Raw genomic sequence first — 14,878 nt, 5'->3', positions numbered from 1 at the left:
TTTGTGTTGCATCTTCTAGACCTTTCCATGATAATATCTAACCGTTTGGTTCTAGACCATGCTGTCATAATATCTCACAGCACTTAGACCATATTTCCCTTGATATTCAGGCATTTAGCCCTTTTCATGTATTTTATATCTATTATTATTTATTTAAGATGGCTTTAGGCATTACCATACATGCATGGAACCACATAAGTAACACAAGCTAAAGACTTAAATAATGATATTATGGCCTACACAGACATTATTACATGATTGACCAACAAAATAGCCTGTAACATAGTTTTTCATCTTAATGAAAGTTTGCAAACCACTAAATTTATGCAAAGTCAAATGTGCACCAAACTGCGGTTGAAGAGTGATGATAGTATGTGGAGCATGTGAATATGATGGTGAGACCTCAAAAGAAAACCGTCTAAGAATCATAACAAGCGCCAGTTTTGCTTCCAGCATAGCAAAATTTTGCCCGATACATACACGTGGACCCCCTCCGAACGGGATGAAAGTGGTTTGTCCCTTGGTTACCTTTGACACACCTTGTGAGAATCTTTCTGGCTTGAACTCCTTTGCATCGTCACCCCATATTTCAGGGTCATGATGTGAAAGCATTGTGTGCAACACAATGACTGCGCCACCTGGTAAATTTATATTTCCCAATCTGGTTTCTTTGTTAGTCATTTGTGTCATTGCTACCACAGGAGGATATAGTCTAAGAACCTCTAGGAATATCATATTGATCTGCAAAAACACAAATAATAAATATAAAAGAAAATACAATGAATTTGAGAGTATCCTTTTTTAGAAAAATTCGAATTAACGGGAAAACTCACAACTTTTAACTGGTTTAATCCATCAATATTTGGTTTTCTATCCCCAAAAACATTTAAAACTTCATCCCTAGCGCGATCTTGCCAGTTTGTGTGTTGTCCTAACAAAATCATAGTCCAAACTAGTAGATTTGCAGTAGTTTCTTGGCCTGCAAAGTAGAACACCTTACATTCTTCAATGACATCATCTATACTAAGTCCGAATTTATTATTTCCATGCCGTTTAATTTCTTTATAATTGGAGTCCAAAAGTATGCCAAGGAGGTCCTCATTGCTATCTTTCCCCTCTTTCATTTCCGCCACTCGTTTATCAATAATGCCCTTCACCAAAAAATTTACTTCATGGGCAATCGCCTTTATCCTCTTGTTGCTTTTTGTTGGTAGAAATCTACTCGAAAGAATAAAGAAAGAACCATTACCATTATCGTAAAGATACACACACACCTATCGGAAATATGTACTCACTGTGATCCTGGAATGTAGATAGATCGAGTAGCAGTTAAAAGTAGCTCTGCTAGTTTTCGTTGAAGTTCAAACATCTTTTTTCCTTCCACATAGCTACTACCGAACGTTGTTCGTGAAATTACATCAGCAGCCATTGTTTGGAGATGAGGCCACACATTCATTTCACATGAGCTTTCTTCTTTAAGTGCTTCTTCCCATTTGTTGATCATCTCATCGCAACTCACATAAAAAGCCGGAACCATATGCTATAAAGAAACATTGCACATATGTATATTACCCAATTCTACAACTAGTGTGGATTAGTATGTGGTTTAGGATTCGTCTGATTAGTAATTTTGTCGAAGGGTTTTTAGTTCTAGGCAATTTGCAATCCTTGCAAAGGAGCTAAGCAAATTCAGTTTTAGTGGCTAACCAAACCCCATAGATTTTATTGAAAAAAAATGTAAGCTATGGTTTCACTATGATATAAACCTATATGGGGTTCGCTTGTCTCCCGAGCAACTTTCTAAGTTCGCTTGACATGCACACCAACAAATTTCAAATTTCCTAACTCGACTTATTTATAGGTTAATCTCGACCAAAGCTAGCTAACAAAGTGCAAATTAAACCTTAAGCTTTTCGACGTGAAAGGAGGGATTAATGATCTTTCGATGTTTCACCCATTGATCACCCTCAACGTCCACTAGCCCCTTTACTAGTAGTCTGGCTAACGGGTTTCCTCCTCTTGGCTTTTGAAAGTCTTGATAGTTTCCAAGAATCTCCTTTATCATTGACGGATCTGTTGTGTGTACTATAGGTATCGGTCCCGCCCATGTAAAGCAATTTTTACCTACCCATTTTCCATCATAATTTATCAAAAAAAAAAAATAGAAATAACTATATAGAAAAAATGGCAAAAAGTATTACAAGACATACCATAAGTAGCAACAACTTTATGCGCGAATGACAAAACTCGCGGCACAATATCATCATTCAAGTTTATTGGTTTGGCATATGCTTCATTCACCATCTCCTTAACATCTCCATACAAGAACCTGTATGAGCTTCCCTTGAGTCCTTGATCTCTTAGACACTTCTTCATCTTCTTAGGTTTCACCCAATTGAAAAACCTCCATGCATATACCACAACCACCACAACTGCCACACTACCACACACTCCAAACATGCTTAGGCTTAGTTTACTCTATATTGGAAGAGCTAGATTTTGATGTAACGAGGAATAAGGGAATGATGGTATTTATTGGTGGATAGTTTTCACTATAAAGTCCCGAAGATTTAAGAAAAACTGTTTGCTTGACCTGTCCATGGACCCTTACACAAGCGTGTTCCCTAGGCGAGAAAGCTGGTAATTAAGCCAGAATTTAAATTACCCATACATGCACATTTCAATTAACAAAGTTGAAGCTATGGATAACCACGTAAGTTTGTTCATCCATTTGATGGTTAAACTTTTATTTATATATATATTTTTATGCAGGAATTTTATGTGGCGAGATTGAGAGGTACTAAGCACGACTAGTTGCCAAGGGTTTCACACAAACGGAAGGAATTGACTATCATGACACCTTTGCACCGGTCGCCAAAATAGTCACAGTTAAACGCTTCTTGCCGTTGCGGTTAAAATGGATTGGATTATTCACCAACTCGATGTGAATAATGCATTTTTTACATGGAGACTTGGAGAAGGAGGTATACATGAAAAATACCTCAAGGCTTCTTTAAAGAAAACGAAACACGGGTTTGTCGGCTACGAAAATCTCTTTATGGTTTAAAGCAGGCGTCACGAAACTGGTATCAAAAGTTTACATCCGCCCTTATTACCATTGGATACCACCAATTTAAAGCTGACCATTCATTATTCACATACAAAAAGCAAGATTCGTTCGTCGCAACTCTCATCTACGTGGATGATGTCATTATTGTGGGAAATGATCAAACCAAAATACAACAAACCAAATTTTTTCTAAACGAGTAATTTAGTATCAAGGATCTTGGTCAATTAAAATATTTCCTCGGTAAACAAAAGTGCGGAATTAAACTTCGTTTGGCTAAACTTTTTCCCGACCCGAATGAACCAATGAGGATGCAAACAAATAGGGTAAATAAAATTATGACACAATAATTTTAGCGTGGACAAAAAAACGACCACATAGCCACGAACGGTAAACAAAAGTGCGGAATTAAACTTCGTTTGGCTAAACTTTTTCCCGACCCTAATGAACCCAATGAGGATGCAAACAAATAGGATAAATAAAATTAAATATGACACAATAATTTTAGCATGGAAAACCTCTCAAGGCGAGAGTAAAAAATCACGAGACTACTAGAGCCGCTTCAAATTCACTATCACCAATAATGAGCAATACAAAGTCTTCTCTAGGTAAAACTAGAGGCATACACAAAACATCATATACTTGGTACAAACTAACTTCAAGTATATGGAATAAAACAAAGAGTAAGAGATAACACCAACGAGAAAAATACCGATCTCTTGAACGTCTCTTATCTTCAAAAAACACCAAAAGAATGGAGCAAAAAATAAACCTTCTCTTCTCTTGCTGTGTCGACAGAAGAGGAATAAAGAAAGAAAACCCCAAAACTTGTTCTAGCTTTCTTTCGTAAAATTCAGTATGTGAACGGCTCACCAAACCCTTATGTTTGTTGACCAAGCAACAAAACCCAAAAGAAAATTCACCACAAATACATTGGGTCATGTGGGCCCCAAGCCCACCAAAACAAAAAAACTCCTACGATGAATGGATGAAGTAAACATATATTTTCTTTTTTTCCTTTTTCTTTTTTTTCCTTTAATACTATATAATAATAATAGTAATAAATAATAATAATAATACCCATCTAATATATCATTGTTGGGTTTTCTCATGGGCAAAAATATCCCAACAAATCTCCCCCTTTATGTCTATGAGAAAAACTCACCACCCCAGCGAGCGAGCAACATATCTTTAACTTCTCCCTTGCCAAAGCTTTGGTCAACATATCGGAACAATTATCATCGGTATGAACTTTATCAAGTTCAAACAATTTGTCTTCAATAGCATCTCTAATCCAATGATACTCCACATCAATATGTTTTGTTCTCTTATGATACCTAGAGTTATTAGCAAGGTGAATAGCACTTTGATTATCACAAAGAACCACGTAGCGTTGTTGCATAAAGCCAAGCTCTTGCGTAAATTTTTTCAACCACAATAATTCTTTGCATGCTTCTGTTGCTGCCATATACCCTACCTCGGTAGTAGACAAAGCAACACACTTTTGCAGTCATGACTGCCATGACACGGCTCCCCCTGCAAATAACATCAAATATCCAGAAGTGGATTTCATGTTGTCCTTATTTCCTGCCATATCAGAATCCGTGTAACCCACAAGCATTGGCTCCCCATTTCCAAATGTTATACCCAATTTGGAAGACCTCGTAAATATCTAAGTATCCACTTAACTGCTTCCCAATGCTTCATACCCGGATTTGAGAAGAACCGACTAACAACACCTACTGCATGGGCAATATCAGGCCGTGTACATACCATAGCATACATCAAGCTTCCAACCGCTGATGCATATGGAACACCATCCATCTCTTCAATTTCTTTCTCAGAAGTAGGGCAATCTTTTTCAGTTAACTTAAAGTTATGAGTAAGAGGTGTACTAACTACATTAACTTTAGACATCTTGAATCTGCTAAGCACCATTTCAATGTATTGCTCTTGTGACATGTGCAACTTCTTTGAAGCTCTATCTCTAGTAATCCGAATGCCAAGAATATTCTTAGATGGCCCCAAGTCTTTCATAGAAAACGACTTGCTTAATTCTTTCTTCAACTGGACAATTCTTTCTGCATTCTTGCCAACAATCAACATATCATCAACATAAAGCAATAAAATGATAAAACCATCATCACCAAACCTCTTAAAGAAAACACAGTGATCAGACGCAGTCTTTCGGTAGCCTTGCTTCCCCATAACTGACTCAAACTTCTTGTACCACTGTCTCGATGCTTGCTTCAAACCATAAAGACTTTTATGAAGTTTACAAACATAATCTTCTTTACCTTTAACCTGAAAACCTTCAGGTTGCTCCATATAGATTTCTTTATCCAAGTCACCATGAAGGAATGTTGTCTTGACATCCATTTGCTCAACCTCAAGATCAAGACTAGCAACTAAACCAAGGATCACCCTGATGGAACTCATCTTCACAACTGGAGAAAAAATCTCATCAAAATCAATACCCTCTCTTTGACTGAACCCTTTGACCACCAATCTCGCCTTGTACCTAGGCCGTGAGGTATGTTCTTCAGTCTTCAATTTGTAGACCCACTTGTTCTTCAAAGCTCTTTTGCCCTTAAGAAACTTCACCAACTCAAAAGTATTGTTCTCATACAAGGAATTCATCTCATCTTGCATGGCTTCAACCCACTCTCTTTTATGCTTATGTTCCATGGCCTCTCTATAATACTCGGGCTCTCCCCCATCAGTGAGTAAGACGTACTCACCAGTCGAATAACGAGTAGAAGGTTGACGATATCTCGTAGACTGCCTGAGTGGGACAAATGCAGGCATATCTACAGGTAACTCGGGATGAATATCCTCATCCAAATCCACCTGCTCTTGATTATCAACATTATCGGTACCATGTTGTTCGTCGTTTTGAATACCATCTTCGTGATGTGGCTCAGATTGCTGAGTAGGAATAGGATCCAAATCAAAGAGATCATCAATATACTGAGGAACTACCTGTGTCTTCTCAATATCTTTCAAACTCCCGTCTTCCACAAACACAACATCAAGACTTCTAACAAGCTTCTTTGAAACCGGATCATATAGTTTGAAACCAAGGAATATACATTGTATAGACTTCACATCAAGCTTTGATATTTCATCTTTGGGGATATGCACAAATGCTTTGCATCCAAAGACCCGCAAATGACAATACGAAACATCTTTGCCACTCCAAACCTTGTCTGGAACATCATTATGCAAAGGAATACAAGGAGTAAGATTAATAGCATGTACCGCTGTATGTAAAGCTTCTCCCCAAAAGGAATTAGGCAACCCTGCATGTGAGAGCAAACACTTAAACCTTTCAACCAAGGTTCGGTTCATCCGTTCTGCTAAACCATTCAACTGTGGTGTCTTAGGAGGTGGCCTTTGGTGTCGAATACCCTTCTCTCTACAATAAGCATTAAAAGGACCAATGTATTCACCTCCATTATCTGTACGAACACACTTGATAATTGGAACCATTCAAACTCACCATCCTACCCGTATTAGCTTCCATCGTTCAAACAAGTCTTAGCCCAAGAACAAGAGCCGAAGCTCTGATACCACTATGTTGGGAAAAACGACCACCTAGCCACGAACGGTAAACAAAAGTGCGGAATTAAACTTCGTTTGGCTAAACTTTTTCCCGACCTGAATGAACCAATGAGGATGCAAACAAATAGGGTAAATAAAATTAAAAATGACACAATAATTTTAGCGTGGAAAACCTCTCAAGGCGAGAGTAAAAAACCAGGGGACTACTAGAGCCGCTTCAAATTCACTATCACCAATAATGAGCAATACAAAGTCTTATCTAGGTAAAACTAGAGGCATACATAAAACATCATATACTTGGTACAAACTAACTTCAAGTATATGGAATAAAGCAAAGAGTAAGAGGTAACACCAACGAGAAAAATACCGATCTCTTAACGTCTCTTATCTTCAAAAGACACCAAAAGAATGGAGCAAAAAATAAACCTTCTCTTCTCTTGCTGTGTCGAAAGAAGAGGAATAAAGAAAGAAAACCCCAAAACTTGTTCTAGTTTTCTTTAGTAAAATTCAGTATGTGAACGGCTCACCAAACCCTTATGTTTGTTGACCAAGCAACAAAACCCAAAAGAAAATTCACCACAAATACATGGGGTCACGTGGGCCCCAAGCCCACCAAAACAAAAAAATTCCTACGATGAATGGATGAAGTAAACATATATTTTCTTTTTTTCCTTTTTCTTTTTTTTTTCCTTTAATACTATATAATAATAATAATAATAATAATAGTAATAATACCCATCTAATATATCATTGTTGGGTTTTCTCATGGGCAAAAATATCCCAACAATGATGTCATTATTGTGGGAAATGATCAAACCAAAATACAAAAAACCAAATTTTTTCTAAACGAGCAATTTAGTATCAAGGATCTTGGTCAATTAAAATATTTCCTCGGGATAGAAGTAACTAAGACATGATGGTTTGGTCTTTGCCAAAGGAAATACACCATGGTCACCCTAGAAGATAGCGGCATGCAAGGATGTCAACCAAGTTCATTTCCTTTCGAACAAAATTTCAAGTTGGATAGACGGAAAGAAGAGCCACCTATTGACGCCAACTAATATAGGTGTTTGGTCAGAAGACTTTTATATTTACAAGCGACCTGACCCGACATTGCATATTCAGTAAATGTTTTAAGTCCATTCGTAGCCGGCCCTCGAAAAAGTCACATGGAAGCCGCAATACGGGTTTTACGATACCTCAAAACCACTCCCGGGCAAGGTATTCTTTTACCACGACATGGAGGGACCAAACTTGATCGCTTATTGTGACTCTGACTGGCTCGGATGCCCGTACACCAGACGGTCTTGAACCTGTTATCTTCTACTCTTCGGGGGTGCTCCAATCTCATGGAAAACAAAAAACTATTTGCGGTCTCTCGTTCTTCTGCGAAAGCAGAATATAGAGCAATGGCCACCACCGTCAGTAAAGTTTTATGGATGCGTTGGCTTTAAAGAATTGGGATAGACCACACAGGACCTACACCTATGTTTTGTGACAACCAGGTAGCCCATTACATTGCCAGCAATCCTATTTTCCACGAACATACCAAGCATGTTGAAATGAATTGCTACTTCGTTCGTGAACATGTTGAATCTAAAGAAATCACACCAATGCATATTGACACGAAGATGCAAATCACTGATTTACTTACCAAGGGATTGGGTGCACAACACCTTCGAACACTCATGGAAAGATGGGCATTCGTGACTTGCATGCTCCATCTTAAGAGGAAGTAATGGATATGGTCAATCTACTCAATAATTGAATTACTCTCTCCTTAATTTACTCACCATGAATTACTCATATTACAGCTCACATTCTTTACCACCGTCCATATGTTTTGCTATTTCCTTTTTCTAAAGATTGATTCCTTGTATTTATTTGGTTTTACATCTCATGTAATGATTATCAATCAATACACATAAGCCTTTTGGTACCATCGTTAATTTAGATGAACTTCCTTTCAATTGATTCGTATATATATGTAATTCACTAATTTGTTACCTATTGATCTAATGTGCTATGGATTCAAATATTAGGAATATTAATCTAATGTGTTATGGTGTCAAATATTGTGAGGTGAATTACAAATTAGCATGCTTCACCTATTTATACAAGTGGCTAAGTATCTATAGAGACTTCCTATCTATACTAATGTTAACAAATATCTATCATAGATTCATATATATAGATGGTAAATCTGGATCATTCTAATCAGCCCCCTTAGACTATATTTGCGTTACATCTTCTAGACCTTTCCATGATAATATCTAACCATTTGGGTCTATCATGTCATAATAACTCAAATCATTTAGACCATGTGTAGTGGATGAAGTTCTTATTATGGTTTATGCGTCATGCGACGTCACGTCACCATACGGTCGTTTTAGGAAAAAATGATGTAGTGGATGAAGCCCCAACCAATCATTACCTTATTATTATTATTTATAAAAAAAATAACAAATAAAAAACCCACCAATCAAAACCAACATTTTCCCCCACCCGGCGCTATGTGGAAAGTGCCCACCACCCCTTTATAGCGCCCATAACGCCCCGGGGGCGGTGTTCCCTATGCTTTAGGGCTCCACGGGTGAGGACGGCGCCCCACTACAGATGATCTTATAGAACATATTTCCCTTGATATTTAGGCATTTAACCCTTTTCATGTATTTTATATCTATAAATATTTATTTAAGATAACTTAAGGCATTACCATACATGTAACGACATAACACAAGCTAAATACTTAGATATTGAAATTATGATCTACACAAATATTAATTATTACATGATTTACCAACTAAGAGCATGTAATATAGTTTTTCATCTTAGTGAAAGAAGTTTACAAACCACTAATTTTATGTAAAATCAAATGTGCACCAAACTGCGGTTGAAGAGTGATGATAGTATACGGAGCATGTGAATATGATGGTGAGACCTCAAAAGAAAACCTTCGTAGAATCATAACAAGTGCCACTTTTGCTTCCAGCATAGCAAAATTCTGCCCAATACATACACGTGGACCCCCTCCGAATGGGATAAACGCAGCTTGTCCCTTGGTTACCTTTGACACACCTTGTGCGAACCTTTCTGGCTTGAACTCCTTTACATCGTCACCCCATGTTTCAGAGTCATGATGTGAAAGCATTGTGTGCAACACAATGAATGTTCCACCTGGTAAATTTATTTTCCCCAATTCGGTTTCTTTGTGAATCATTCGTGGCATTGCTACCACAGGAGGATATAGCCTAAGAACCTCTAGGAATATCATATTGATCTGCAAAAACACAAATAATCAATATAAAGGAAACTAAAATGAATTTGAGAGTATCCTTTTTAGAAAAAATCAAATTAACGGGAAAACTCACAACTTTTAGTTGGTTTAATCCATCAATATTTGGTTTTCTATCCCCGAAAACATTTAAAACTTCATCCCTAGCGCGTTCTTGCCAGTCAATGTGTTGTCCTAACAAAATCATAGTCCAAACAAGCAGGTTTGCAGTAGTTTCTTGACCTGCAAAGTAGAATAACTTACATTCTTCAATGACATCATCTATACTAAGTCCAAATTTATTATTTCCATGTTGTTTAATTTCTTTATAATTGGAATCCAAAAGTATGCCAAGGAGGTCCTCATTGCTATCTTTCCCCTCTTTCATTTCCGCCACTCGTTTATCAATAATGCCCTTCACCAAAAATTTTACTTCACGGGCAATCGCCTTTATCCTCATGTTGCTTTTCGTTGGTAGAAATCTACTCAAAATAATGAAGAATCAACCATTACCTATAATGTAAAGATACACACTTGTCGCACATATGTACTCACCGTGTTCCAGGAATGTAGATAGATCGAGAAGCAGTTATAATTAGCTCGGCTTGTTCTCGTTGAAGTTCAAATATCTTTCTTCCTTCCACATAGCTACTACCGAACGCTGTTCGTGAAATTACATCAGCAGCCATTGTTTGGAGATGAGGCCACACATCCATTTCACATGAGCTTTCTGCTTTCAATGTTTCTTCCCATTTGTTGATCATATCATCGCAACTCACATAAAAAGCCGGAACCATATGCTGTAAAGAAACATTGTACGCGTGTTAACTTGTTTGGATTAGTATATGGTTTAGGATTCATCTAAGTATATAGTTCTAGGCAATTTACAATCCCTGCAAACTAGTTTTGATGGCAAACCAAACCCCATAGATTTTGTTGGAAAATGTAAGCTACGGGTTGATTATGGTAAAAACCTATATGGAGTTCGCTTGTCACCCAAGCAACTTTCCGAGTTCGCTTGACACACCAACGAATTTAAAAAAAAAATAAACAATTGTTACAAAAAAACCTTAGAAATACTTAGCTTAATCCAAAACCATCTACTTATTTCCTAACTCGACTTATTCATAGGATAAGCTCGACCAAATTTAATGGCTAACAAAGCGCAAAACCTTAAGCTTTTCGACATGAAAGGCAGGATTGATGATCTTTCGGTGTTTCACCCATTGATCACCCTCGACGTCCACTAGCCCCTTTGCTAGTAGCCTGGTTAACGGGTTTCCCCCTCTTTGCTTTTGAAAGACTTCATAATTTCCAAGAATCTCTTTTATCATTGACGGATCTGTTATGTGTACTATAGGTATCGGTCCCGCCCATGTAAAGCAATTCTTACCTGCCCATTATCCATCATAACTTATCAAAAAGTGATATATCAAACATAGGGCCAGAGCGGGATCAAGAGGGGACCCTGACCCTCCGTCCACGAGAATTTATTGGATCTTTAATTTAAAAATGAGATTTTTCTATACAAACCGTAATTTGGGACCTCTAGTTGTAGCCATTAAAAAAGAGAGCCTTATGATGAACCCTTGAAGAAGAAGTGGAAAAAACCATAACCATATAGACAAATTTGTATACATGACCTGGCTTTTACAACTAAAGTAATAGTATAAGACATACCATAAGTAGAAACAACTCTATGCGCGAATGACAAAACTCGTGGCACGATATCATCATTCAAGTTTATTGGTTTGACATATGCTTCGGTTATAATCTTCACCATCTCCTTAACATCTCCATATAAGACCCTGTAGGAGCTTCCCTTGAGTCCTTGATCTCTAAGACACTTCTCCATCTTCTTAGGTTTCAACCAAACCCAATTGAAAAACCTCCATGCATATACCACAACCACGGCAACCGCCACAATCCCGACGACCTTCCCTACACTACCACACACTCCAAACATGCTTAGGCTTTACTCTATATTGGAAGAGCTAGATTTTGATGGTTTTTATTGATGGATAGTATTCACTATAAGTCCCTAAGATTTGAGTATGTGCATATATAAAGGTTGTTCCACGTATTTTTGGCTTTTAACTACTCAACCTATGGCCAGCAGACAACCAACAAAAATGGTGACGATTGATACAAAGCTAACAAAATATATGATGGAGATAACTCCGATGATAGGAAAACATATATATCATATATCATTACCAATAAAGTAATGTATTATTTTTATTTTTTTAGCCAAATTCTTATATATCATTTAGTTGCACATAACGATGTGACAATGAAAGTGAGAGTGTGATTGATTGATGACTAGAGAAGCATCAAATTGTTTTCAAGTTATTGATCGATCACATGGGATGGGAAGAAAATTGCAAGCATGTGATAGAGATGGCAAATTGGTGGAAATGTATCGAAAATTCAAAGAAAAATCATAGAACTTATTGTTAAATATTTCAGTGTAATTGAATTAATTTGTGGATGTAATCATAATACACATTAAACAAGTCAGGATGTGACGAAGCCCCGAACCAACAAGGTCCAAGGGGGTAGAGCCCCTTTCGCGGGGTCCAAGAGGCAACACCCCTATATGGGATCGAACTGCTAGGTTAGCTTAGAAATTTTTTTACTTTGACTATTGTTGTTGTTATATTACAAAATTCATGGAAAATGAATTTTTGAATTGGTTACATCACTATTATAAGTCAAAATATGGACGAATTTTAATGAAAATGCGAAATTCAAAATGGTAACAACCATAGGCAATTACCAACCCTAATTTGCAAGAAGATTTCTGTGAACACTTGGTCATTTACGCGTTTTGACCCGATTTTCTAAACTCACAAAATTCACATGCTAAATTCCTGTCAAATTAGTGAGTCTAGACAAACCACTGAAACAGTTCTATCTTACAGTGTCTTGTCTAAATGACTTTCAAATTATCCAGGTGTTCATAACAAAATTTTCAACAATTATCGATGACGAAACTTGATACAGATCTAGGGGCGATTTTCCAAGTTCTACCCTATGTTTTTGTTGTACGCCTTTAATGTTTTCTCAGGCTGTTGCATCTAAACATTACAATCTTGATCTTGCTTGTGGGTTTTTGACCAGACCGCCAAAAACAGTGGGGTGAAGGACGACGACCTTGACTGACCATGGTGGTAGGTGGTGACGAGATATGGTAGACGATATTAGAGAAAGAGAGATCAAATATATTTATTATTTTTTTAAATAACTATATAAAATTTTTTTGCCCATGTTTAAAATTTATCGAGTTAGCAAAATGGATATACATAACAAGATTTGCAAAACTCAAGGTTCTGGATGCCAAAAAGGGAAAAAAAACTCTTTGGATTAAACTGGCAAATGTGACCGAATCTTAAGGACAATTATAACAGTGTACTCAATTTTTAAATAATTTTACGTACATGAAGAAACACCAAACCAAACCAGCTACAAAGATAAGCCATTTGGTTTATCTTGTAGGAGCTTCCCTTGAGTCCTTGATCTCTAAGACACTTCTCCATCTTCTTAGGTTTCAACCAAACCCAATTGAAAAACCTCCATGCATATACCACAACCACGGCAACCGCCACAATCCCGACGACCTTCCCTACACTACCACACACTCCAAACATGCTTAGGCTTTACTCTATATTGGAAGAGCTAGATTTTGATGGTTTTTATTGATGGATAGTATTCACTATAAGTCCCTAAGATTTGAGTATGTGCATATATAAAGGTTGTTCCACGTATTTTTGGCTTTTAACTACTCAACCTATGGCCAGCAGACAACCAACAAAAATGGTGACGATTGATACAAAGCTAACAAAATATATGATGGAGATAACTCCGATGATAGGAAAACATATATATCATATATCATTACCAATAAAGTAATGTATTATTTTTATTTTTTTAGCCAAATTCTTATATATCATTTAGTTGCACATAACGATGTGACAATGAAAGTGAGAGTGTGATTGATTGATGACTAGAGAAGCATCAAATTGTTTTCAAGTTATTGATCGATCACATGGGATGGGAAGAAAATTGCAAGCATGTGATAGAGATGGCAAATTGGTGGAAATGTATCGAAAATTCAAAGAAAAATCATAGAACTTATTGTTAAATATTTCAGTGTAATTGAATTAATTTGTGGATGTAATCATAATACACATTAAACAAGTCAGGATGTGACGAAGCCCCGAACCAACAAGGTCCAAGGGGGTAGAGCCCCTTTCGCGGGGTCCAAGAGGCAACACCCCTATATGGGATCGAACTGCTAGGTTAGCTTAGAAATTTTTTTACTTTGACTATTGTTGTTGTTATATTACAAAATTCATGGAAAATGAATTTTTGAATTGGTTACATCACTATTATAAGTCAAAATATGGACGAATTTTAATGAAAATGCGAAATTCAAAATGGTAACAACCATAGGCAATTACCAACCCTAATTTGCAAGAAGATTTCTATGAACACTTGGTCATTTACGCGTTTTGACCCGATTTTCTAAACTCACAAAATTCACATGCTAAATTCCTGTCAAATTAGTGAGTCTAGACAAACCACTGAAACAGTTCTATCTTACAGTGTCTTGTCTAAATGACTTTCAAATTATCCAGGTGTTCATAACAAAATTTTCAACAATTATCGATGACGAAACTTGATACAGATCTAGGGGCGATTTTCCAAGTTCTACCCTATGTTTTTGTTGTACGCCTTTAATGTTTTCTCAGGCTGTTGCATCTAAACATTACAATCTTGATCTTGCTTGTGGGTTTTTGACCAGACCGCCAAAAACAGTGGGGTGAAGGACGACGGCCTTGACTGACCATGGTGGTAGGTGGTGACGAGATATGGTAGACGATATTAGAGAAAGAGAGATCAAATATATTTATTATTTTTTTAAATAACTATATAAAATTTTTTTGCCCATGTTTAAAATTTATCGAGTT

At 36.9% G+C, this 14,878-nt stretch overlaps 2 protein-coding genes across 2 annotated transcripts; both read right to left on the bottom strand.

Moving 5' to 3' along the window:
• LOC143542140 (cytochrome P450 CYP72A219-like) lies at positions 1–2,338 on the bottom strand. The gene is made up of 5 exons (XM_077034805.1): positions 2,211–2,338; positions 1,904–2,124; positions 1,296–1,540; positions 834–1,218; positions 1–741 (listed from the first exon to the last, which is right to left on the bottom strand). Exons 1-5 carry the CDS (start codon positions 2,302–2,304, stop codon positions 217–219), a joined length of 1,470 nt encoding a protein of 489 aa, XP_076890920.1. The 5' UTR covers positions 2,305–2,338; the 3' UTR covers positions 1–216.
• Positions 2,339–9,449: 7,111 nt separating this feature from the next.
• On the bottom strand, positions 9,450–12,297 carry LOC143542129 (cytochrome P450 CYP72A219-like). Its single transcript, XM_077034797.1, has 5 exons — positions 11,586–12,297; positions 11,078–11,298; positions 10,461–10,705; positions 10,003–10,387; positions 9,450–9,911 (listed from the first exon to the last, which is right to left on the bottom strand). The coding sequence occupies exons 1-5, from the start codon at positions 11,869–11,871 to the stop codon at positions 9,477–9,479; spliced, it is 1,572 nt and encodes a 523-aa protein (XP_076890912.1). The 5' UTR covers positions 11,872–12,297; the 3' UTR covers positions 9,450–9,476.
• Positions 12,298–14,878: the final 2,581 nt, after the last annotated feature.

Source organism: Bidens hawaiensis, unplaced genomic scaffold (assembly GCF_021521415.1).
Source record: "Bidens hawaiensis isolate Kalapana, Puna unplaced genomic scaffold, B.hawaiensis_p1.1 tig00000820_1, whole genome shotgun sequence".
Classification (NCBI taxonomy): Eukaryota; Viridiplantae; Streptophyta; class Magnoliopsida; order Asterales; family Asteraceae; genus Bidens; species Bidens hawaiensis.
Note: the sequence above shows the minus strand (reverse complement) of the source record. Positions and strands in the feature narration are given on the sequence as shown.

What these genes read in the sequence shown, in the direction of transcription:
- LOC143542140 (XM_077034805.1), bottom strand. Translation starts at nt 2,304, where the DNA reads ATGGTGAATGAAGCATATGCCAAACCAATAAACTTGAATGATGATATT. An exon ending in TAAAGTTGTTGCTACTTATG is followed by an intron (nt 2,125 to 2,210) that starts GTATGTCTTGTA and finishes GAAAATGGGTAG; the next exon opens with GTAAAAATTGCTTTACATGG. An exon ending in ATCTACATTCCAGGATCACA is followed by an intron (nt 1,219 to 1,295) that starts GTGAGTACATAT and finishes TCTTTCGAGTAG; the next exon opens with ATTTCTACCAACAAAAAGCA.
- LOC143542129 (XM_077034797.1), bottom strand. Translation starts at nt 11,871, where the DNA reads ATGTTTGGAGTGTGTGGTAGTGTAGGGAAGGTCGTCGGGATTGTGGCG. An exon ending in TAGAGTTGTTTCTACTTATG is followed by an intron (nt 11,299 to 11,585) that starts GTATGTCTTATA and finishes GATAATGGGCAG; the next exon opens with GTAAGAATTGCTTTACATGG. An exon ending in GATTAAACCAACTAAAAGTT is followed by an intron (nt 9,912 to 10,002) that starts GTGAGTTTTCCC and finishes GTGTTTTTGCAG; the next exon opens with ATCAATATGATATTCCTAGA.